General features: G+C 36.9%; 3 protein-coding genes across 3 annotated transcripts; 2 read left to right on the forward strand and 1 right to left on the reverse strand.

Moving 5' to 3' along the window:
• Window positions 1-868: 868 nt before the first annotated feature.
• Window positions 869-1849, reverse strand: LOC104587577 (Thioredoxin superfamily protein). Its single transcript, XM_010245242.3, has one exon. It carries the CDS (start codon window positions 1717-1719, stop codon window positions 1036-1038), a length of 684 nt encoding a protein of 227 aa, XP_010243544.1. The 5' UTR covers window positions 1720-1849; the 3' UTR covers window positions 869-1035.
• Window positions 1850-7843: 5994 nt separating this feature from the next.
• LOC104587584 (uncharacterized) lies at window positions 7844-10096 on the forward strand. The gene is made up of 4 exons (XM_088889628.1): window positions 7844-8128; window positions 8927-9076; window positions 9158-9458; window positions 9873-10096. The coding sequence occupies exons 1-4, from the start codon at window positions 7844-7846 to the stop codon at window positions 10094-10096; spliced, it is 960 nt and encodes a 319-aa protein (XP_088745754.1).
• A 10528-nt stretch (window positions 10097-20624) lies between these two features.
• LOC104591305 (uncharacterized) lies at window positions 20625-21251 on the forward strand. Its single transcript, XM_010250113.1, has one exon. The coding sequence runs from the start codon at window positions 20625-20627 to the stop codon at window positions 21249-21251; it is 627 nt and encodes a 208-aa protein (XP_010248415.1).
• The last annotated feature ends 5257 nt before the right edge of the window (window positions 21252-26508 follow it).

Below are 26508 nucleotides of genomic sequence, written 5' to 3' on the forward strand. Positions count from 1 at the left end.
GCATTTTCTCTTTTCCATGTTCCAAGAGAGGGAAGTTTGTTTGTAGATACACTATGGAATGTTTGGAATGAAAGAAATAAAAGAATTTTTTACAACAAAAAAAAAAATCAAGAAGCCAATATTTTAATTGACCTTGTGATGGTGCAAGTGACTCGTTGGATCTCAGCAAGAGAAGAACTTGAAGGAGTCTATTTTCATATGCTACCAGGTTGCAGCAAGTTTTGCACCACAAAGAAGACAAATAACTCAGCACAGATCCCTCCGAATGAATGGAACATAAAATGGTCTTTAATGAATGCGCCATTGGCAACTTGGATCCTTGGAGGGTGTCTGGTGCCATTTGAGATGGTTTGGGCAATATCCTGGACCTATTTGAGGTCAATTGGTGAGGGCAATTCTTTGAGAGCCGAGGTTCTTTCTCTGCTACAAGGCCTTAAACTTGCTCACTCGGGATGGTGTGAATTGGTTGTTGAAGAGCACTGCCAGGTAGTGAGAAAGTGGATGTCTGCTAGAAGAAAAGGACAGTAGACCTTAAGGCATCACTTGCAGCCTACCTTCACCTATTAACTACAGAAAATTAACATTGCGAGCCAAAACTTCTTCAGAGGTTGTTAATGGTTTCTTAATACAAAATAATGTTAAAATGAACCAATCAAATCAAAGTAAACAAGTAGGAATCAATTAGAATCTGCTCTTAAATGAGTATTAGGAACTCATGGTCTGTGAAACTAGTGTCTTCTCTTATCAGTAGCACAGAGAACAGAGCTCCAAAGTGCTTGTACTGAAATGCAATGTCAGAGATAAATTGAGGACATTCCAAGCAGTTGATGAATTAGAAACGAAACCAAAACTATCAAGAAAACTAAAATGAAACCGAAGAAGAAAAATCAGGGCATGGCATCTATTAAACTAATTTTTTTTTTTTTTTAGATAGATGCATCTATTAAATCAAAGAGTACCGAAACCACAAGTAATTCAATGACAGAGTACCGAAACCACATAACAAAAAACGGGAAGCACCCGACCTCAAGTAAATCAAAGAGCCTTGAGCATATCATCTGCGCTACTAAATGTGAATGCTCCACCCTCCTCTAAATTCAAAACTTTAACAACCCCATCTTCTGCAAGAAGGGCATACCGCCTCGACCGAACACCCAATCCAACCGGCTTATCGCTCAGGTCAAGCTCGACCCCAATCGCCTTCGTGAAATCTCCATTCCCATCGGACAGCAACAACACCTCATCACCGATCTTCAAGTCTTTCTTCCAGGCTTTCATAACGAAGGCATCGTTCACCGAAATGCAGGCGATGGTGTCGACGCCCTTGGCCTTCAACTCGGCGGACTTCTCAACGAAACCTGGTAGGTGCTTCTGAGAACAAGTGGGAGTAAAAGCGCCAGGGACGGCAAATAAAATGGATTTCTTGCCCTTGGTGAGGTCGGAGATGGTGACGGTCTGGAGCTCATCGGAGGAGTCGAAGTAAGAGAAGGTGGACTCCGGTAGCTTGTCGCCGACGGAGATGGTGGCTGAGATGGTAGGTTTGGGGTTAGTGGTGGTGGAGAAGCGAAGAGACGTCGGTCGGAACCTGAGGGGGAGAGAGGCAAAGAATGAGAGATTGGAAGAAAGGGTTTTGGGCGGGAGATGAGCGACGGAGGAGAGAGAGAGGGCTCTGGGTGCGGATAACAGTCTTGTCATTGTTAGTGAAGCTGTTACTGCCATTGCCGTGGTGGTTTCTCTGAGAGAGAAATTGGAAGAGGAAAGAGGGAGTGAGCGACCGAGTGAGCCAGAGAGAGAGGGAGACTTCAGATAATTTTCTTGGAAGCTTGAAAGGAGGAGATTAAGCAGAGTGTCACCCGTGTCACGTGGGAGAGACCAAATCAACAAATTTCTTGGAATCATCGCTACAGTTCCAGGTGATCTTCGGTACCTACCATGAAGATTGGTGGCCTGTAATATCTGCACCGTCCACGTGATTCCAAAGAATTGGTTCTCTCCCTCCCTCCCTTAGACTGAAGAGACACGTAGGAACTCGTTGGGGGGGCTGAAGCTGAAGATAAGTTTTCGGTTAAGCAATCTTTCAGTTTGCGCGACAATTTAGCATCTGGAGTTAGAAGATAAAATGTCCTAAATACCCCCAGTTATTTCGAATAATACCCCCAGTTATTCCAAAAGCCAGCTCCCTCACGCCGGTGATGTTAAACGAATGCGTTACTAGAAAAGTTGATTTCAACGATCGAACACGACGTCGGAAAAGATGAAGTCAATCCAGTACCATTGCCGGAGAAGATGACACTTGTTGCCTGTCGTTGAACATTATTGCAACCACCTTTTTACTCAGTCGTTGCCGATGCCGGAAGAGACAACCAGGGTATATGTTTATTTGGTATTGTTTTCTATCATTTTCTATGCATTTTTTTAACATCGACTTCTCCTTGATTTCTCTGCAAGTGGGTTACTGAGATTTTAATGCAAGATTTTTTTAATGTTTTTCATTGCTTTAGCTATGGACACGAGTCGATCGCTCATCAGGCCATTGATCTCGTTGATACCCTCTACGATTCTGATGATCCCTCTGTTTCTGGCGATTTCATTGCTCGGGTTACTGAACGTCTTTCTTCTTCTGCTTTGTCTTAGAGCCATCGATAAGTCTACCCGGTAAGGTTCTTCATTTCTTTTAGTAATTTTTATTTTCATTCTGGTTAGATATCGAGTTCTTTACTTCTCCTCCATCCAAATTCAAACTTGAAGTTCAAAGTCTCCTAGTTTCAATCTTCTTTATTCTTCTTATTCAAGCTTTTTTGGACAAATCCGAAGTGTTTTGCTTCATCTCGATTGGACTTTTTTCTATTAAATTGGAGAAAATTTTGGCAGGCGCATAGATCTGCGTTTTCAATCTCTACTAGTTTCAAAAATGCGGGGCCACTTCAACCCAAATTTCTTAAGAACAAGATGAAGAAGAATTTCCACCTCCGATCTTCTGAAATTTCGTAATCTATCATTTTGGTGGAAAAAACAATCCATTTTCACTTTGTGTGCTCTTTTCACATACAATTGTTCGCCGAAACATTTTTAGATCTGAAAATGGTTCAGATAAGAGAACCACCTTTCTTCATCGTATGAAATGGTTCAGATCTGTGCACGGTTCTAGAGTGGAGTCCGTATGAAAATTCCCATCAGATCTGTGTGCGGTTCTAGAGATTTTGGGGGAGAAGCTTACCACCTTTTCTTTGTCGTGCTCGAAGTGAAGAGGAAGGCTAGAGTTGAGTGAACTCTTCTCTCCTCTTTCATTCGTTCAACCCATAATGAAGATAAAAGGGGATTAGGGAAATAGGAAGGATACAGGGTAAAATGGTCCATATGTTTTTGCAAATGTTAGTTTTGGTATTTCAAAATTTTTAACCTGCACATGATATCACGTGAGTCTTCTAGCTGACGGTAATTTAACGTAGGGTACTTAAATTGTCACAAACTGAAAGTTCGGGTACTTGATTGTTGCAATTTAAAGTTCATGTACTAAATTAGCAATCGACCTAAAGCACAGGGTACCTATCAAGAAATTTTTAAATAACTTTCCTTTGACTTTTTTTTTCAAAGTGCTGGTTGCGGGATTAGATTCTGCGTCAACGTGGGACTAACTAGCTAATACACCAATGAGTCAGCCCTTGGTTGGTTAGTTGAGCAATTCAACTGTTTTGAAAAAGCTGAATGGATAAATAAATAAATATATATATAATAAAATAAGGGGAAATTTTCAGATTAATACCCTACAATTTAGGGGTAGTTTCACTTTCCTAAATTTCAAAACGTGCCATTGCATACTTTTCAAAAACTATTAACTTAGTCCTTGTTATTAGCAATCTATCAGTTATTTACATCACTCCATGACATGTCCAATTTAAAACTTTTATTTTTTTATTTTTTTTATTATTTTTTTTTAACCCCAAGTTTACTCTTGATGGAGGGGTGGCCACCGAAGCTTTATTCATATGCAAAAAACCTTGGAGGGGGGGGTGTGAAGCCTTACCCTTCGCACTATATAGAGGAAACTCAATTCATATAAACAACAATTGTTCAGGAAACCTAAAATCAACGAATTCTCAAAAAATAAAGACCTAGACCATCTACTGTCCTTTACCTTTAGATTAAACAGAATAGATAGTGCTCATTGTCTTCTACCTTCAGACAATTGTGTAGCCACTCCATGTGGCTTAAGTTGCATTTGGCATTCCTTATTTTAAAGACTAGTAAGTGTGAATGTGCTTTGCACGTGGAAATTCTTGATGATGATAATGATAGGAATAATGTATCCAAAATTTTCTATAAAATTCATGTATATTTATTTTTTTTGTTTTCACTATTAATCGGATGCAAATTGCAAAATCTGAATCTAATTACGTAAGCACCTCATATTGGGCTATAAAGTTTCACGTATCATTGACAGGCCTACTCACTTGGCTGGACTCTTCTTTTTGTAATGTTTTGTCTTCTTAATGTACTTTTTATGTTCATTTATTAAAAAAATGTAAGATTTAAAGAGAGGGAATTGAATGGGGTAAAATTTGTAGTTCAAACTACATTTTAAACCTCACAATTAAATAGTGATTAAATTCAAAAATGGGTATTTTAGTCAAAAGAAAGTTTTACAATCTTATTCATATTTTTAATAGTAGTGTAAATTTAGAATTATAAATGTATTCAATTTTTTCTGTATTTTTTTTATTTCTATGTGTGTAAAAATAATATTGTTATGTATGCTTATTTTTATTTAATATGATAAATATACGATATAATGCATGTACCCAAATGTTTTTTTTTTGTAAAATTTATATATTTTTTGTTTTTGTGTTTTCTTTTTATATTTTATTAAGTTTTATTATTTAATTATGAAATTAAAGGTTGATAGATTCAACCCAACAATTGAACTATTGATCTCTTCTAAATAGGAAAATAATTTCATTTTCATCATCAATAAAAATATTTCTTTTTTACTACACTTGTTTTCTTTTTACATTTGATTAATAAAAAATATCACAATTATATCTATTTTTTCTATATTTTTTAAAATTTTACATATTTATTTATATTTATAAATTTTAATATATAACTATGATTTCATGGATTGCCAATTTGATTCGAATAGTTGAATTGCTTAGTCATCACTTGGATAAAGAATGGTTTTGTTATTAAGCAAGCTTTAAAATATATGGGTTTATGTTGTTACAAATATTGGACATAGATCTAATTAGTAGCATTTATTAGTGAAAAAAATAACCTAAATATGGGATTTAATAAGAGAGAATGGGATGTATGTATATAATATAAAATAAAAAGTAAATATACACAAAAAATCCAACTTCATGTGGGTTGCACATGAAAATTTTAAATTATAATAACAATTATTATTATTATTATTGTTGTTGTTGTTGTTAAATTTTAACCCATCCAATAACCCACCACCCAAAAAGGATAATAATTTAAGTTGACTTTAAATTTTGTATTACATTTACATCATTGATAAAATTAATTCGTATGTATAATAGTTATTTTTGTTTAATATAATGAATGTATTATAGATGTACCCAATATTTTATTTTTTATAAATATATAACATTAGATATGTGCCCAATATTTTTTCTAGTTTTTTTTCATTTTTGTGATTATTTATATTTTCTATTTTTAAAAATTTTATTAACTGACTATAACATCATTTCATTTTTAGGTTGATTGTGGATTTGACATTCCATTTTCATCACTAATAAAATTACTTCTTATATTTCATACTTATTTTTGTTTAGTATAGTGAATACACAATGTTATAAATATGCTTAATTCTTTTTGTTTTCTATATTATATATTATTTATTTTAATTTTTAGTATTAAATTATGAAATTATTGGTTAGCTCATTTAACCCAATGGTTGAGTTTCTTACCCACCACTAGAAAGGAAGGAATATGTTTTGTTTTCAAAATATTTATTTTTATAGCAATAAAATTAATGTTGTGGCTTTAATTAGTGAAATTTAATGATGAGAAAAATATATCTTCAATATAGGATTTAATGAAAGAATATAACTTGGATATGACATTTAATGAGAGAGAATAAGAAAATAGTTTTATTTCAAATTGGTTTTAAATTTTGTATTCCATTTCCATCATTAATAAAAATATTTCTTATTTATCATACTTATTATTATTTATCAAATATTTGATGTTAAAACTGTTCCAAAAATTTCCTTAATTTTTATACCTTTTTGTATTTTATCTATTATTTAATTGTGGTAACATGAATTGACCCATTTGACCCAAAATGGTTTAATTTATTACCACCACCAAGATGAAAACATTTTTTTTCATGTAGATTTTAAAAGTATAAGTTTATATTTTATTGAATTTATTAATTTATTATGTATGGATTTAATTAGTGGAATTTAGTGATGAGAATAAATGAAATGTTTTAAATATATGATTTAATGAGAGTGAATGAGAGTTAATACCTAAATGTGTGATTTAATGAGAGGGAATTGAATGCATTGAATAATAGCATTCAAATTAAATTTTCTACCCTCACAAATAAAAGGATCATATTTTAGAAAATGGGGTATTTCAGTTAAAAAATCCAAAAATTTTAGAGGTTATCCATACTTTTTATAGTAGTATAGATATAGATTTATCTCCTTTTTTACATTTAAAAACTGAGTGTCCATAAGGACATTTTAATTGTAAAAAGGAGATAAGTCATTAAAACAAGAAATGCCAACAATTGCGATGTTAGATAGTCTTGGGCCCAAAAGCATTATTCTTCCTCTCTTTCTTGTATCAATTTGTAGTAAGTTGGCTGGAGTTGGCTTGCATAGGACTCGTGTGAAAAACAATGCTCACTTGGCCCTCACCTCTCCTAAGAATCTGTTATTGCCAATTCTGGAGCTGAGGGTCCCACCTATAAAGAGTGAAAAGACGTCAAAGGCCTCAGGAGTGTATTAAGCGAGAAAACGAGCAAACGAGCCTTATCTTAGAATCGCCTTTATCCTTTGTAAACCTTATCCTTATCTCTTGTATGTTTTAGTTGTTCTTGGTTTTGTTTTTCATTATTCTTTTAGCAGACTATAATTACATTCCTAATGGTGAGCCGAACTTTGCTCTGTATATAAATTCCCAGCAATCGTTTGCTGGAACAATATAGAAAGAAAGATCTTCCTTCGACTGTAGTTTCTCATGGTATCAGAGCACGGAACATTCGACCGTCGCACAGCTTCTGAGTTTGCAGATTTCGATCATTCCTGATCTCTGTTCGTGGAGCAGATCACAACATTCTGAGTTTGCAGATTTCGATCATTCCTGATCTCTGTTCGTGGAGCAGATCACAGCATTCTAAGTTTGCATATTTCGATCATTCCTGATCTCTGTTCGTGGAACAGATCTCCAAGGATTGTGCAGAACTCTCTTTACTTCCATTTGTCAAAGATGGTATCTGTTCTTCGCTGAAACCAAGAAGAAAACTGAGAAACCTTGCTTTGACTGATCGATCATGGCGGATAGAAGAGAGAAACAGAATGAAGGTGAGGGCGGAAGCAAAAAGGTAGTCTCACCATACTACTTGACTGCCAACGACAACCTGGGTAATATAATTACCCAAGTTCAATTGAAAGGAGATAACTACGAAGAATGGGCTCGAGCAATGCGGATGGCGCTCCGAGCCAAGAAGAAGATCGGATTTCTCGATGGGACTATATCTCAGCCCACAGATGATTCACCAAAATTGGAAGATTGGTGGACTGTAAACTCGATGCTGGTTTCCTAGATCCTCAACACGATAGAACCGAGCCTGCGTTCTACGATCACGTATATGGAAGTCGTGAAGGATCAATGGGATGACATCAAAGAACGGTTTTCAGTAGGCAATGGGCCAAGAGTTCAGCAACTCAAGGCAGATCTCGCGAACAGCAAACAAGTTGGTCCCCCAATCGTGACATATTATGGAAAACTAAAACAAATCTGGGAAGAACATGCTAATTACGAGCAAATTCTGGCATGCGTCTGTGCAGGCTGCAACTGTAATATTGCTGCAAAGCTGGAGAAGAGACGAGAAGAAGAAAGAGTCCATCAGTTTCTAATGGGCTTAGATGACACAGTATATTGAACAGTGCGTTCCAATATTCTAGGCATTGATCCGCTACCAAACTTGAACAAAGCCTATGCTATGGTGATACAAGAGGAGTGGCTGAGAACCGTGACCCGCGGCAAAGAAGAAAAAAGAGAGGCGATGAGATTTGTTGCACAAGCACAAGGTGGCACAAAAAGAACGGGACACGACACAAAAGAGAAATCTGGAGTGTGCACAAATTGCGGACGAACAAGACATGAGGCTGAGAGTTACTTTCAACTCATCGGCTATCCGAACTAGTGGGGGGACCGGCCGAGATCTACTGGAAGTGGGAAAGCTCGAGGCCGAGGAACACAAGGCAAAACTGGTCGTGGACGTGGAGGCGTACAGAGAGCAAATGTTGCGTAAGCGGTAGGGCAAACTTCTGAACCAATCCACGCGACAGAAGGAGATCGTACAACATTCGGTGGATTGACTAATGAACAGTGGTCCACTTTTCTTAATCTCTTGAATTCTTGCAAACCCAGCACAAGTGAGAAGTTGACAGGTATGAATTGGATAATTGATACAGGAGCCTCACACCATATGACCGGGAACTTGGATCACTTGCATGATACCGAGACCGTGACTGGTTGTCAGGTTGGATTGCCCGATGGAAAGCATGTCATGGCAATAAAGAAAGGGACCATCATTTTAAATAAACACATGAAGCTTACTAATGTGCTTTATGTTCCTCATTTGAATTGTAACCTGATATCTGTGTCGCAATTATTAGAGGAATCGAATTATAATATCCAATTCACTATTAAGTTTTGTGTTATACAGGACCGCACTTCGAGGATGGTGATTGGTGCGGGTGAACTACGCGGAGGGCTCTACTGCTTCAAAGGTGCATACTCAAGCAAGGTTCATAAAGCAGAGGTTGAAGCTTCATACGAGTTATGGCACAAGAGAATGGGTCATCCCTCCGAGAAAGTAATTTAACTTCTTCCTAATTTGAACATTAGATGTGGTAATGAAAATTGGATTTGTGGTGTTTGTTCAAAAGCCAAACAGACAAGAGGTACGTTTGATTCTAGTGAAAATAATGCTAAAGGGACTTTCGATTTGATTCATTGTGATTTATGGGGTTCGTACTCTGTACGGGCGTCTTGTGGTGCCTCGTATTTTTTGACTATTGTTGACGATTTCTCGCGAGCTGTTTGGATTTTCTTACTTAATGACAAAAGTGAAGTGGGCAAAACGCTGCGGAACTTCTTCACTATGGTTAAACGCCAAAATGAAAAATTGGTGAAGATAGTTATAAGCGATAATGGTACTGAATTTACTTGCTTGAAGGAATATTTTTCTGAGCAAGGTATAATACATCATACCTCATGTGTTGAAACACTACAACAGAATGAACGTGTCGAGAGAAAGCATAGACATATATTGAATGTTGCCAGAGCCCTTAGATTTTAGGCTAATCTCCCTATTGAGTTTTGGGGAGAGTGTGTTATGACGGCCGGTTATCTGATCAACAAGACCCCCTCCACTCTCCTTTTGGGAAAATCACTGTATGAGATGTTGTATGGGCAGAAACCAAGCTACAAACATATACGAACGTTTGGGTGTTTGTGTTATGCGTGAAGCCTAAATCGTACCAGGGATAAATTTGCCAGTAGAGCCAAACGTTGTGTCTTTGTGGGATACCCCTTTAGGAAGAAGGGGTGGAGAGTTTATGACTTAGAAACCAATGAATATTTTGTTTCCAGGGATGTGGTGTTTTCAGAAACTAAGTTTCCCTATGCTATTGAAGAAAAACAAGTCGAACACGGACACAATGATGGTAATCTTGAATATAACCAGGTGGAAACTGAAGTGTATGACGAGGAAGATAGTAAAAGTAAAAGAGAGGTAGAACAAAGTGACAGGTGTGAAAATAATGAAGGGGAGCATGATGTAAGGGGGGGCTCTGTGGAAGAAACAAATGCAGGGAATGAGCAACTTGGATGAGGCCATAGAATGAAGCATCCTTCCAGTCATCTCAAGGACTACGTCATACACACATGGTGTTCCAACCATAGTCTGAGCCCCTCTGCCAGTTCATCTCGCCAATCACACTCCTCAGGTACTCCCTATCCTATAACACAGTATGTGAATTGTGATAAATTTTCTTTGCGACACCGCTCTTTCTTAGCAGCTGTCACAGCTAGTCATGAGCCCCAGAGTTATTCAGAGGCTATCAAGGACTCTCGTTGGAGAGAGGCAATGAGAAAGGAAATTGAAGCTTTAGAAAACAATAGAACCTGGACAGTGGTGGACTTGCTGCCAGGGAAGAAGGCTCTCGGAAGTAAATGGGTCTACAAGATCAAGTACAACTCAGATGGCACAATAGAGCGGTACAAGGCGTGTTTGGTGATCTTCGGAAACAAACAGGTTGAAGGGATTGACTACAATGAAACGTTTGCGCCTGTGGCAAAGATGGTTACAGTTCGGACATTCCTTGCAGTTGTTGTGGCTAGAAACTGGGAACTGCATCAGATGGACGTGTAGAACGCATTTCTCCATGGAGATCTGCAAGAAGAAGTGTATATGAAGATGCCTCCTGTATTTGCTTCAAGACTACCTGGAAAGGTGTGCAAGTTGCACAAGTCGCTTTATGGTTTGAAACAGGCCCCTCGTTGCTGGTTTGCTAAACTCACGACAGCCTTGAAACAGTATGGCTTTACCCAGTCACAATCTGATTACTCATTGTTTACGCTTTGACGGAAGCACGAATAGTTAAATATTTTGGTTTACGTGGACGATCTTATCATCTCTGGAAATAACGGCAGTGCCATTTTGAGATTCAAGAAGTATCTCAGCCAATGCTTCCACATGAAGGACTTGGGAACTTTGAAATACTTTTTAGGAGTGGAGGTCGCCAGAAGATAGAAAGGTATTTTTCTTTGTCAGCGGAAGTACGCGTTGGATATCATATCAAAAACTGGTTTGTTAGGCGCTAAGCCAGCTGGACTTCCCCTAGAACAAAATCATAAACTAGCTTTGGCAGATGGTCCTCTGATGATAAAGCCGAAGAGTTATAGGAGGCTAGTGGGTCATTTAATTTACTTGACCATTACCCGTCCTAGATTGTCCTATTGTGTGCATGTGCTCGCTCAATTTATGCAGAACCCCCGTGAAGAACACTGGGAGGCGGCTTTGTGTGTGGTGCGATATTTGAAAGGTGACCCGGGATAGGGAATTTTCTTTCCAGCTGATAGTGATCTTCGATTGTATGCCTACTGTGACTCTGACTGGGCCGGGTGTCCACTGACACGACGCTCTCTCACAGAATACTTTGTTTTATTGGGCCGAGCACCTATATCGTGGAAGACAAAGAAGCAACTTACAGTGTCCAGATCATCAGCTGAGGCAGAATACAGGTCTATGGCAACAGCTGCATGTGAATTGAAATGGTTAAAAGGGTTGTTGCATTCATTAGGAGTTGATCATCCTGACCCTATGCAGCTATACTGTGATAGTCAAGCAGCCTTGCATATCGCTGCGAATCCGGTCTTCCATGAGAGGACTAAACACATTGAAGTAGACTGTCACTTTGTCCGCGGTGAAATCCAGAATGGGAATATACGGCCTTCCTACATCCGAACTTCAGAGCAACTTGCTGATATGTTTACAAAGGCCCTGGGCAGGAAACAATTCGAACATCTTGCCAACTTGGGCATTTCCCGTTTACATGCTCCAACTTGAGGGGGGTATTAAGTGAGCAAGCGAGCCTTATCTTAGAATCGCTTTATCTTAGAATTGCCTTATCCTCTATAAACCTTATCCTTATCTCTCGTATGTTTTAGTTGTTCTTGGTTTTGTTTTTCATTATTCTTTTAGGAGACTGTAATTACATTCCTAGTGGTGAGCCGAACTCTGCTCTGTATATAAATTCTCAGCAATCGTTTGCTGGAACAATATAGAAAGAAAGATCTTCCTTCGACTGTAGTTTCTCATCTTCCTTCGACTGTAGTTTCTCAAAGTGTCTCAGGGACAAAGACTCCAATGGTCAAGTTAACTGAGGGCTAAAGATAAGTCAATGTCACAACAAGGGAATAGAGTAGAGAACTCAAGTGTGCATGATAATACTACCTCAGGCTTCAATATCCTTTTATAGCTGGAATCACCTAGGAGAGAAGTAATAGGCAATCAGTCACCTAGTAGTTGTATTCATGAATCTCGATCATGAATACAACTGTTATAGAGACAACGGTCGGAGCATTACCCCACCATAAATGTGCTGAGAGTGGGTTCATCCGAGAACGTAACACTTGTAGTACCATAGCAATGATTTAGAAAAGTTACAATAATGCCCTTAGTCGTGGTCAGAGTGATGAAATTGCCCTTGGATAGCACCACGTGTCATCATCTGGTGAAGTGACCAATTATACCCACATTAGAATCTAAAATTTTTGACAAATACTAAAACCTCCTCTCAGTTGTTTCTTAATCCTTAAAAATCGCTTATTGATTGATTCTATTGCTAACTTTAGCCGAATGGGATAAATGTCAAGAGTGCCCTTATAAATATCAACAATACAAATCATATAGTTTTGGACATTTTAATAATCTGACACAAAAATGCTCTACTTTTATTTTTACAAATAAAAGCAATTGCCACATCAACAAAATTTTCTGTTTTTTTGTTAATGCAATAATTACTTTTGTTTTCAAAAGCAAAATCAATTAATCAAGTTGTGCAATACCCTTTATTTTTTTTAGTATAGCCAAATTATTAATAGCTTGTCATAAAAAAAAAAACAAAATTGAAAACCATTTATATTGAAGCTCATCCTCTAAACATGTCACTTATAAAATATAGGCCTAATCAAAGGTGGGCACGTAATTCAAACTTGGATGCCTTTTACAAAACTTGAGGATAGAAATTATTGGATAAGACAGAATGGCATTTTGTTCAATTTGATTTAAAAGTGAAACAGGGGCGATTAGTGTCTTAGAAAGGAGAAGAAATATTATTTTATTCAAAAGTATGACCCCAAGGAGACACTAAACAACATGAAGGATAGAATGACCCCCAAGCATCCTCAATGGTCATTTTGTTCACATATATTCATGAACTTGACCTCTCAACAGTAATTTCTTAGCCCACAGTGGTTTAAAGTCAACTACTTTATTGCCTTCTCTTTAAGCATGCACAAGCTTAAATTATATTCTTGAGAAATTTATGGTTCAGTCTACATCAGAAATTTTTATTGATTTCTGGGTTTTATTTATCACTACCTCCATCTATGATTCACTATTTGATTCATTTCCCCATCTCTTACTGTTCCAACTGTACAAACCAATAAAACTTTATGAGATGGACTGAAATAAAAACCTTTCATTTTTGTTTGTTCATCTATATGCATAAAAGCAATTAATTACAAACCCTACCTGATAAGTGAATGTGATTATGGGATGTGCAAATGTGCTCGTTCCTCAATTTCAGGTTTTTTTTTTTTTTTGTCTTTTCAAAAATGAGAGCGTCCGACCACATGTCAATTAGCCCATCTAACTAACTAACTAAATAAATAATTAGTAGGCCCACTTTTCATGAAACTTTTGCAAAAAAAAAAAAAAAAAAAACTGATTTAACTTTTACAACAAATTAGACTGTATTTTATGTCATATTTATATTTATACTTTTTTTTCCAAACTAGTAGTAAGCAAGATGGACGGATGGACCTACTTCTGGCATCCTCTAAAGCCAGGAACTGTCAAAGCAAAACTTCATTAGAAGTTTTTTGCTAGCCAAGAATGGCCGTGGTCCTTGCCATACCATATCTGTACAATATATTTTTTTTTCTCTAAGCTATGGACTTTGGGTTCTCAAACTTGATTACAGAAAGTGATTCCCAAACTGTGGTTAATGCTTTTTCAGTCAAATCTTTTAATGCTTCTGCTGTTTGGCATTTGCTGAATAAAACTGGTTTGAATATTAAATTTAGTTTCTCTTTCAGAGGTGGCAACAAGGTTGTTCATCATGAGTTTGCTTCTTAACGTATTGGAGCTTGGGATTTAATTTGGGGCCTGTTTGTATGTAAATATGCATGAGAAAGTTGGTCAATGGGTCCCATGGTAAAGTCATCATTACATTTTTGGGTAATATTTATTCATCTCCCAAGTGATTAAATAATTTTTCCACCATAGAGAAAATTTTATAAAACATGATAGGACCTTTTTACCCATTTTAATAGTTACCTTTTGTGGATTAAATTGTTATTTTATTATTTACCTGGGAATCTAAAAATCAAAAGAACATGGCTAAATATACTTATCCAGGTAAATGTTACCTAGGAAGCATTTACTTGGGTAAGTGCATTTAACTAGGTAAGCTGCACTGTTACAAATGAACAAGGTTGCAACGTCTGACTTGGTTTTGGTCGAGTTTTTATCTGTGGACTGCTCTAGTTGTGAGAATAGCAGGTAACTACTTAGAAAATTTGACATGTGTCTCTTAAACTACCCTCAACCTATCCAACGATTAAAAAGTAAAAACAAACTTTTGGCAGTTGTCAAAAATATTTATTAATTACTAATTGAATGTGCTTACAATGTTGTACCCAGTAGATCCGGACTGATATTAAGAGTGAATGGTTTGTAGGACTGCCTTTGTGGTTGGAAACCGGCTGGCCCTTCTTTGTTTTATCAATGAAAATATTTGGTCTTTTACCCAAAACAAAACATTTTAAGGCCTCTTACCATATCACCTATGGGGATTTGCTAAGAAATTTTTGTAAATAAATAAAAATATATAATTTTTAAAATACCCCGACATTCTAAGGGGCTGGTTGGTAGCAGCCCAATTGCTTATCATGGTACGTGTAAGAGAGAGAAAAGGATGAATGGAGTTGGGGGAACAAGGGTCTGTGATTTTTTTCTTTTGATACAATAAGGCTATGTTTGGTTTAAAGGAAAAAGTAGGGAAAGGTAGATGAAAAACCTTACAAATCTTGTATGAATTTCTCTATCTTTTCTTTCTTTTTGATCCCTATTTTTTCCCTCAAACCAAACACAGCCTAGGGAAGAGCACGATCACTGCCGGAGAGGGAAAAACCTGCCCGCAGCATCAAGTAGAACCAGAAACATGAAATCCCACGACTATCCTAATCTAATACTAAAAGGAGTCTCCTTCAATGGTGATTTCTCGAGCATTGATCTGAAGTACAAGTTTATAGGCCTCAAGCGCAGCCCACATCTCAGCCACTGAAATTTATAGCATATGAACATCAGCCTCTCCTATTTTATTGGAGCATGAGATTATCAAATAAGGCCTGAATTATACACGCATGTCATTAATAAAAGAAGTTGTGTGGTCACAATTCAGTTTTCATAGCATATATAGGAAAATATTCTGTTTTCACATTCTAGCATTTTCGAGGAAACAAAAACAAGTGGACTGAAATTTCAAGACGGCTGTTTTGATGTGATGCCGGGGCAAGTATTTCTATTGAAAATAAGCAACTAAATTAAATTTGGGTAAGCTAAAGTTTAATCACTGATTTGCGTGGTTTGTTGGTTATTTTACTTTTAGGGGCATTCTTTGTTCGGATTTTGAGAGGGGGGAAGTTGGTCAATGGGATTTTTGTTCCCATTCACCAAGAATCACATGTTCTTTTTTTAGATTTATGTAAGGATTAGGGAATGTTTATTTTCCTAGGTATCACTTACCCGGGTAAGTGATACCCATCTCCTAGGTGGGTAAATAACTTTTCCACCTAGGGGGAAAGTTGCCAACACTTGAATGGGACAAAAATGTCCTTATTAATAATGGATTTTTATGGCTAAAATGGCCATTGCCTTATTTACATGAAAAATAAAAGAACATGGGTAAATGCATTCACCCGGGTAGTATTTCCCAAGAAAAACTTACCCAAGTAAGTACATTTACCCGAGTAAATAACTTACTGAAAAGCGAACGGGGCCTTAAATATTTCATGGTACGATTATTTAAGACACTAAAAGCCAAATTGATAATTAAACCATTCATTGCAATTTGGTAAGGTCTCTGGCTGATTGTAGCGGAGACTTTGGGATCAAAGCTCACCCTTCTCAGGGTTTGGGGGTTATGGGTTGGAACGTATAACCCTCCATGTATTGTGTAGCTCCATGAAGCAATTAAAAAAAATTAAAAAAAGTCATGCATGTTATTCAATGGGGACCAATTAGGTGGTATTTTTCAAAACTTATGGGAGATTGTAATTGGTCAAAGCTCTTTTGATATCATGTCTTTCCAACATCATAGATGAGTGTGTGTGTGTGAGAGAGAGAGAGAGAAACTAGTAACAAGAATTGTCCGGCAACAATTGTTGAAATAAGATCAACTAAGAAGGAAGAATCATGCAAAATGACAGGTGGCTAGTTGGTAAGGTCTCTCTTGTGGTGGAGACTTGGGATTGAATCCTACCTATAATAGGGTTGGGGATTGTACATGTGTAATAGATCCTAACTCAAAAATGTCTTAGTGAATCATCATGTTCTTCTCCCATCTTGTTTCTTCTAATGGTCCATTTGGTTGCTGAGAAATAGTGGGATGAGAAGGGATGGGATCAGAAAAGAAATTTTATTTTCTCATTTTGGCATCCTATGTTTGGTTGCTGAGACAAATTTTTGCAAGATGCTTGATTTCATTCCTCTTCAACCATTAACAACAGTGGAACATGAACACCCATGGTTGTCTCCTATATTCCCCTTCAACCATGATCAATGATGATGACAGAAGTTTAGCAAGGTTTAGATCTGCAATAATAAATCCTTCTACTTAATAGCAGAGGTTCAATGATAGCAAATCTGCAATAGAGGTTTTAGCATATCTGCAACGATGGTGATGGCCAAGAAACAGGGATGCCTAAGAAATCTAACCAATATATCATAAAAAAAAATTACAAACTTGTTAGACCTGCAACGATGAGAACAGAGGTTTAAGCAGATCTACCAATATTTGGTTGTCGAAAGGCTAAGAAATCACGAATGGGAAGAAAAGCAATGAAGTTTTAGAGAAAAAAAATACAAAAATTAGTTTACCAGAGAGAAACGAAGCATGGATAGATCTTACCTTCGTTGGAGATGAAGAACAGTGATTGGACTCTTTGGCGCTTGGGGTTCTGAAGCTTAGCTAGTTAGAAAAACAATGAGGTTTTTGAGGGAAGAAAATATAAAAAGAAAAGGTTCAATGAAAGAAAACGGAGGAGATTCCATGTTTTCACCAGAGATTAAACACCCTATGGATAGGGTCTGAACCTCACTTGGAAGATAACCGGTAATGAGTTTTCAGAGAAAAAAAATACAAAATGGCCAAGAAATGTGAAACGGAGGTCTTAGATTCGTTAGAGGTGAAGAAAACAGTGGTTGGAGATTTGATCGTAGGGATATGTGAATGGAGATGTTGCCTTCGACATTTTTTTCTCATCGACTTCTCATTGTTTTCGTTTCTCACCGGGGTCGCACCTCGTCTCTACTTTTGGGATGCAAGTTCTCATCTCATCCTATTGTTTCGACCAAAACAAACGAGAGAAAATAGGAATCTTAAGCGAATATTTCTATTTTCTCATCCCCGTCGCGACAACCAAACATACCTTAAGATTTTCCTACCATCTTCTGTTTGTAGTCTTGCTTGGGTTTTTCACCATGTTTCATCCTCTTTTTTCTCCCGCTATCTTTTGAGCCCAGATCTTTTGGGTTTTTCACCATGGAGTGTTCCAGTGAACTCTTAGATCACATCCAGTCAACTGCAAGATTTGCTTCATTATAGTCGACTATGAGCATATTTCTTTCACTAATAGCAGTCCTCAATCAAGTTTTTGATGTTCCACCAGGTTCAGTCATCTTAGGCTGTGGCTAAAGTTATAGGTTAAAAGCATCCCAGGAATAGGGGTTTGGAATTGGAATTGGAATTAGAATTAGAATGAGCTATTTTGATTCTAACTGTTTGGTTGGGCGGAATTAAAATCTCATTCTCATTCTTACTGGAATGGCATTCCCCCATTTGAGGGAATGGCCATTCCTGCCTCTCCCTTGGGAATGCAATCTCATTCCTGTTGAGTGTTGATCCCAATTTCCATTCTCATTACTATCTGAACCAAACAGATTATGAGAATAGATCATTCCGATTCCAATTCTAGAAGATTTTGATTCCGATTGTGATTCCAACCATGAACCAAACAGAACCTGAGTCTAATGGGCCTCACCCAAACCTGAGCCAAGGCCGAGCCATGAATAGATCTATTTGTCCTTATCCTGATTCCCCTTAAATTTTGTAGCATGCGATACTTGGAGAAAAAAGAAATAAAAAAAAAAAAACTGAAAGGGCAATGCAAAAATTAAAGGTGTGTCTGTGAGCATGAATGATTTCCCAATTGTGCCGTTTCAGAAATTGAAATTACTAAAATTTGCAAATACTCAATCCCAAAACCATGGAATTCAAAATTACCATATAACCCAAATTATACCATGGATTCATTTTCTAGATCCAAGTATCACTTTGCTTTATTAATATTTTGCCGATGTCACATGTGAGACCCACTTATAAGAAAAAAAGTGGAGAAATTCCCTATTAGTATCCTATATTTTGGGATTAGTGTCATTTTGGTTCTCAAACTTTAAAATGCGATGATTTAGTATTCAAATTTTTAAACATACTAATCTGGTATTTATCGTTAATCACCCGTTAAGTGACATTTAAAAAGATGTATGGCCTTTGAGTGTCATCTAATTCTCTTTGTTAACCATCCAAATATTGCTAAAAAATGAACAATCCTAAATTCTTGTCTCTTCTATTTGGTCATGTCTCAATGGGTATTCAAGAAGAAGTAAGAATTTGGGACTATTCATCATTTATTAATGTTCAAATGGTTGATAAAGAGAATCAAATGACACTCGAAGGACATTTATATCTTTTCAAAAACCACTCAATGGCTGATTAACGGATTGGTTAACAGTAGGTATTGGATTGACATGTTTTAAAAGTTTGGATAATGAATTGTTGTATTTTAAAGTTTGGAGACCAAAATGACACTAGGCCCAAACTATAAGATAATAATTGGAAATTTTTTTTTTAAAAAAAAAAGGAGAATCGATTTACATCAAAGAAATAACCAATGTTTTGCTTCATGTGATTTCAATTTCATAAATAACTAAATTTAGGAATCATCAACACGCCAACACCCACTTTTCATCATCTTGAAAAATCATTCAAATTGGTGGCTCCACCAAAGTGGCTGATCCAACCAATGTGATCAGACTTGATAGCAATTCGTTATACCAACCACTGAGATGATCCCATGTGAAAGAGTAGTCCATGTCAGCTTAACGAAAAAAAAATCAGTTAGGATGTGTTTGGTTTGCATAAAAAAATAACTTTCCCACTTTCTGTTTTTCTCTCATTTTCTATCAAACCCTTGTCAACGTTAGTTAGATTGGACCCCAACTTCGAGGGAATCGTGTTTCTTTGTTCAGGGGTATGTTTTCGTTTTAGTCTGACACGGACCACCTTCTTATGTTGGATCATCCCATAATTCCCATTGGCTAGCATGAAAAAAGGGTCAATTATGATACCGAGAAACTTGTAACCCATCAATTCATATCATAAAAGTGATAATCAATCAGGTGGTATTTATCAAATTTTGCATAGATTTTAATTGGTCAAAACTCTTAGAACAATATCATTATTTTTCTAGTAGCATAAATTAAAAAAAAAAAAATTATCTAAAACTCACTATAACTATTCAACATTTCTCTTAAACTTACCATAACTTTTCAAAACATCCAAGGATCCTATATCAGTAACTTAACGTTAAAAAGACTAATTAGGGTTAATAAATTACCATTTTCGATCCAAAACCAAAATTTCAGCTTCCTCGAAATATTTTCAAGCGGTACAATGAGAGCACAACGTCTCTCAATTTAAAATTACATTTATGCTGTGGACAATTTCTATCAAAAGTCATGATGAGTTTTAAACAATTTAAAAAAATAATAATATAAAAAAAATGAGCCAAAGCCAATTTAGGATGTGCAGATGGCTAGATGTGCCGCCCCATACTGGTTAGGTGGTTGTGTTTTTCGGTAAAAGAATTGACCATTCTGATTCAACACATATATACAATCTTCCATAGATGACATGGGTCTCAGCTCTTAAGCCATGCGTGAAAGGGATATGCCAGACCCACGAAAATGGGTAAACAGTACAAGACAAGTGATAGATAGCTTGAAGAAGAGGAGCTGTGATGTGTAGTGTAGACTGCAAATTAAACAATTGGGAAATTTTCCAATAATAGGTATCCTGTATTTTAGGTTGAGTGTCAATTTAATACTCGTAATTTAAATCGTACCCGAATTTTCAATTTGCAACAATTTAGTACCCAATGTTAAATTTCCTCAATTAGAAGATGAAAAAGTCCTAAATAACCCGAATTTTCAATTTACCCCCAGCTATTTCTACGTGACCGATTCTGAGGCCAATTTTGGCCCTTAACTCATCAATGCAGAGTTATTTACCATGTTGTTTCGGGATTTAACCGACGAAAGTGTTCTTAAATCTGAAGGCAAGGCCCTCTTTGTATGCCACGGCAGCGCCGGAGAGGTGATCGTTCACAGTCCTCGGTTCTACAATGATAACGAGATATATCTCATCTCTGAATTCGGTACCGAACGCCAGAGCTCAGTTCCGGATGCAACATTTGATTTCACATTCGCTTCCAGCTTTGGCTCTGGTAAATTCATCGATCGCACGCTCAAGACCGGCGGCATTGCAGCTATCCAATTGAGCAACGACCCTTCGGATGCTTTCTGGAAGCCCTCAAATTACAAGATTGTCTACATCTGGCGATATGCATCCACAATTGTAGCAATGAAGAAAACTGGCCCCTCCAAACTATCATCCGGGAATTGGCCAAATAAGAGGCGCCTCTGCGCGTTCCCTTCAGAAGCCAAGGTGGCATTGGATGGACTCGAGGATGTGCTCCTGGAACCACCAAGAAGAGCTCATGTGGAGTCGAACAAGTACTTGAAGAGGACCAAATTCCTGCCGGACTTTAACAGGGGACTCGCTCGAAGGGTACCCACATTGCGTCTTCATCGATGTTGTCTTGCCGGAGAGAAACAGTGGCAGCCCTGGTTGGTTTGAGAGGAATTACCCAACAAGGAACCGGGATTTCAAAATTTACAAGATAGTGTCCACGGATGAACTGTCAACCGACACTGCGGTGCCCCAACTGGAGATGTCGGACTGGTTGAGGAAGAATGTGAAGGAAGAAGAGTACGTGGTGATGAAGGAAGAAGCAAAAGTGGTAGAGGAGTTGGTGAAGAATAAAGCCATATGTTTTGGTGGATGAACCGTTCTTGGAGTGCAAACACCGAGGATAGCGGGAGGAAGAAGAGGTGAGGGAGGGTATTTAGGACTTTTTCACATTAAGTAGCAAATTGTGGCAAATTGAAAATTCAGATACTAGATTATCATAATTTAAAGTATTTGGCACTCAACCTAAATTACAGGATACCTATCAAGAATTTTCTCTTAACAATTTTGGCCCAGACATGTTTCTAGGGTCTGTTTGAGTGGGTCTTGCACGCATGCTACACAGATTTTACTGGTAAATAATACATCACAGAAATATAAAAAGAATTCGAAACTACTGACCTGACGACGTTCACCTAGCCAAATTCCTCTAATTTTCAGAAAATATAAAACACAGTTGACTCTCCAATATAAATTTACTCTAATTTCAAACCCATGCGTGAAAAAGGAAACGCCCATTATACTTCATCTAACGTTGCTGGTTGTCACTTGTTAGAGATGAATAATTCTTTTCATATAAATAATTCACTTATACGTTTTAGCTTATGTGGCGTTCTTTCGTACCTAAGTCGCATCAATTGAAAGAAGGAAAAAAAAGGGTAAACTACAAATACCCTCATTTTACTATGGGTCAGCCATAAAGTCTCCCTTGTATTTTTTTTTTTTTTGCAACAAAGACCTCCTAAACTTTAACCATTAGACAAAGGCCCTGCCCCTTGATCGTTAATTCAGAAGATAGAAAGCGTTAATTACTAAAATATCCTACTAAACTTTTTTTATTTTCTTTTTGTTACCCTTTTTTCTTTTAAAACCAATGTTCAAAATATTGATATGTCTGATATATCGGTATGGGCGTATCGGGGAAATTAATACTGCTTTTGATGCTTTTTTATTTTTTCACAACTAGTTTAGAGGGAGTGGTTTAGAACTCCTCCACCCCCTGAATCAATCAAATCTCTAATACACCCACTATAGAGACATATCGAAAGAGTCCCGAAATAATACGTATCGACCGATATGTTTCAATACTTTAAACCTTGCTTAAAACCTATTTAACCCATAAAATGGATATCTGGTCCTGCAGATCCCTGATCCGACACCCCAAAAGTAAAGAGAAACTCAGTCGAGCGACTGGTTGGGCGCTCGAGGAGGACACCCCCGAGGACACGAGAGAAAGAAAGTGGAGTGGTCGACAGCACGACGAACATGTCAGAAGGATGAAATAGAATTCTGTATTCCTTACCTTATCTTATTTTATTCTTTCTTATCAAGGTGGATCGTCCAGAATTACAACAGAGCATTATTTCTATCTTCTAGAATTCTGATATTTTCCTTCCTATTAAACATATGCATGTGACAAGCCAAAGGATGTTACAGCTCTAAATATGACAACCTTTGGAAAAGCCAAGGGTTTGGAGCAGAAGAACCAGCCTCTGAGCCATCAAGGAGATAAAGCAGCACAAGTTTACTTTCTGATGAAAGTTATCACAAACATTTGACAACTCCCCTGCTGTGAGGTTGAAACCAAAGCACAAAATAATGGTCAAGAGTCTTCATAGGAGGCTCATTCTCATAATGAAGCACACTATTTGGAATACTTTTTCCTTATAAAATTTAGCATCATTTCAACTATTTTAAGGTTCTACTCTTGCCGGTACTAGATGAACATCTAAGTGCTTAAAGTCCTCTTTGTCTCAAGGTATGTTTAGTTGCTCAGGCCTGTTGAACTGGTTCAATAGGGTTTGATTTAATTTACCAGTACACAATCATGTCCAAGTTTGTCATGGTGGACTTTGGTTTGGCTTAGGCTGTTACTTTTGAATTTTTGCATACCGGGCATTTATTTTAGTCAGGTGTCATTTGGGTTACTGGCTTACTGTTTGCGTGTAGGCTATGTATCCAAAGTGCCCATCCTCTCTGCATGTGAGCTATGTTTTTTCAATCGCTAGACTAGAATCTTCCTACCTTTCTTTTAGTCTGCAAGTGAGGAATTTGTATTTAACATTTCAGGGCTACAATCTACAATCTTAAATACTCCAAGCAAGATGCTCTAAATTTTATGATACATGGGAAGATTTTTCTACACCAATGCAACAAAAAAGAAAAAAAAAATGTATAGAAACCTGATATTTTGAATCACGAGAAGCTCTTAAGTCAGTAATTACAACAGAATTTGAACCAATTCAGTTTTTTACTCACAGTTAAGGAAAAAGAAAAGCAAAGAAAATAATGAATCAAATCTATCTTATTAGCTTACAGGCTTCAGATACAGGATTAGGTAAGTTTCATGCTCCAGCGTAAAACGAAGGAACAAAAACAGAGACTTGCCAAAGGCAAGTGAAAACAGACAACTCCCCGCGCTTGCAAAATTCTTTGCACTTCAAATTTTCCAAATTGGAGTGCTATAAAGAACAAAACTCAACCCAACCAATTTGCATTGAATTTGGAAATACCAAAGGAATAGAGAAGAAAACCAGCTTGTCTTTTCTTCTTCTTCTTCTTCATTTACTCCTTCTTCTGTATTTGCTGCAATTTTCCTTCTGCGCTGGACGTTGATCGGATATCGCTTGAGAGTCCTGGTGGTCGGGAAGAAAACCGGCTTGTCTTTGTCGGCTGGAACCCAACTGCAATTATTCGTTTAACGATTAATGAGTTAATCTTTGAAAACACAGAAACAGAAACGTAGAAAATTTTCTTTTTTCTTTTCCTGGTGCATGTATAAATCATACCTGAAGCGAGTGACGAGGTGGTGGGGGAAGACTGAGATCTCGAGTCAAGCAAGCTCATACCCAGGACAAAGACGTGGGCCTCCGCCGAATGGCGTAAACAGATTCCCCGTCGCTGTTGCTGCTTTTTAAGTTACAACGTCTCTCTCATTATTTCATTGAAATAAATAAATGAATGAATTCAACAGAGAGGGAGAGAGGTGGGGGACCTACTGCCATCTACAGGGATTAAAGGTTCGAGAGTCTTTATAGTGGTTTTCGTCCAGATGCACAGCCCGAAATGATGCAAAAACTTTCCAACCCTTTGGTATGGTGGTGTAGAGTGCTTGAGGTTAGTTTTGAGGTTCAATCGAGAAGCCAATGAAGAATATAAAAATGATAGTTTGGGTATTTAAAAAGTTTAAACGTTCAAATAAGAATCTTTTTCAAAGTTAACGAATAAAATGATAACGGAGAGGATCTTTGTCTAATGGTCAAATTTCAGGGGGCAAAGGCTCAAAAATAAGTACAGGGGGATTTTGTCACTGTTGCATAGTACAAGGGGTCTTTGTAATTTATCCAAAAAAACTAAAAAGTTTGGTTCTTTAGCTTTGACAACCCGGTGGCCTATCAATAGGGGCCACCCCTGCACATATCTTGCTAGTCACACGAATTTTCATCGGTTAGTGTACCATTTAACACAAAACTCTAAGTGCAGGAGATATGGACAATTGTATGATAATCCATATAATAAAGCCGTAGGATCTCCTAAAAGTAAAAATTAAGAGAACACTCTCAAAGCACATTCAACTGTATATTGGGAATATTCCATCCGCATGATTTTAACATAAATACGGAAGATATTTTCAATATAATATCATGCTCTCAAAGTGTTCCCATAGTTTTTTATTCTCACTTTATACTCTACTTGTTTGTAGTTCTCTCTTCTTTTTTTCATTGAACGTACATTTAATTGCATCAAGGCATTATCTTCACTTTTCGGTAAGTTATTTATCCAGGTTAATGCAATTATCTAGGTAAGTTTTTTTTGGAAAACACTTACCTAAGTAAGTGTATTTACCCATGTTCTTTTATTTCTCAAGTAAAAAAAAATGATCATTTTAACCATACAAATTATTATTAAAAGGGGCATTTTTGTCTCATTCAAGTATTGGAAACTTTCCCCCCAAGTGGGAAAGTTATTTACCCACCTAGGAATGATACTCAAGAATATAAACTTCCTTTGGTCCCCACATTAATCTGAAAAAACAACATGGAATTCTTGGTCAATAGGGACCAAAATCCCATTGAACAACTTTCCCCTTCTCAAAATCCAAAAAAAGAACGCTCCCTAAGGATGTGTTAGTTCTTTTTTTTTGAGAGGGGGAAACTTGGTAAATGGGATTTTGGTTCCCATTGACCAAGAAACCCATGCTCTTTTTTGAATATTTTCCAGATTTATGTGTGAGCTCAGAAAAATTTATTTTCCTTAAGGCTCAATTTGGAAGGAGTACAAGTACAAGTTTGTACAGTACAAATACATACAAAATAATATAAAATACAAGGCTTTGCACTCTACATATTTGTATTCATACTCCTTCCAAACAGAGCTAAAGAGTGCAAATACAATTGTGTACCATAGAAATACATAGAAAATAATATAAAATGCAAGGTCTTGTAGTCAAATTTGTACTCCTTCCAAACTGAGCCTAACTATAGGTGGGTAAATAACTTTCCCACCTGGGGGAGGAGGGAGTTGCAAAAACTTGAATGAGAAAAAATGCCTCTTTTAATAATGAATTCTTATGATTGGAACAGTCATTGCCTTATTTATCTGCAAAATAAAACAACATGGATAAATGTACTTACCCAGATAAGTATTTCTATCCAGATAAGTAAATTACCAAAAACTGAACGAGGCATAAGGGTGTGCTATAGATATTAATTAAGCACGGATAACAAGCTTGACCCCTGATTGAAGCTTGAAGAAGAAGGTATTGTGCAATCTTAATGGTGGATAGCACCTTGGAGTTTTCACTCGTAGTACAAAGGTAGCAATCTCAAAAGACTTGGGTTTTCTCTCTTTTTTTTTTCACTTTTACTTTATCTTTTTAAATTTCAAAAATAAAAAACATTATAATTTAATGGGAGTTTTATCGTTTGCTCTATAAAACAAAATTCCCATGACGTGTTTATTACTTATTCGAAGTGCACCACTACCCACACCATTTCAAATGTAGGAGATCCAGACTCAAATGATATGTTCGACCCTATCCTTTGACCACATGGTTTTGGATACCAACTGATGTAACCGTTTCTAGTCACATATCATTTTTTTGGCTAAGTATCTCATCCGTTCATCTGATTCCAAGTGGCCTGTG

The sequence above is a fragment of the Nelumbo nucifera genome, chromosome 6, assembly GCF_055504915.1.
Source record: "Nelumbo nucifera cultivar China Antique chromosome 6, China Antique-T2T, whole genome shotgun sequence".
Taxonomy (NCBI): Eukaryota; Viridiplantae; Streptophyta; class Magnoliopsida; order Proteales; family Nelumbonaceae; genus Nelumbo; species Nelumbo nucifera.

What these genes read in the sequence shown, in the direction of transcription:
- LOC104587577 (XM_010245242.3), bottom strand. Translation starts at nt 1,719, where the DNA reads ATGGCAGTAACAGCTTCACTAACAATGACAAGACTGTTATCCGCACCC.
- LOC104587584 (XM_088889628.1), top strand. Translation starts at nt 7,844, where the DNA reads ATGGAAGTCGTGAAGGATCAATGGGATGACATCAAAGAACGGTTTTCA. An exon ending in TAATGGGCTTAGATGACACA is followed by an intron (nt 8,129 to 8,926) that starts GTATATTGAACA and finishes TGTGTTATACAG; the next exon opens with GACCGCACTTCGAGGATGGT. An exon ending in GGAATATTTTTCTGAGCAAG is followed by an intron (nt 9,459 to 9,872) that starts GTATAATACATC and finishes TGGTGTTTTCAG; the next exon opens with AAACTAAGTTTCCCTATGCT.
- LOC104591305 (XM_010250113.1), top strand. Translation starts at nt 20,625, where the DNA reads ATGTTGTTTCGGGATTTAACCGACGAAAGTGTTCTTAAATCTGAAGGC.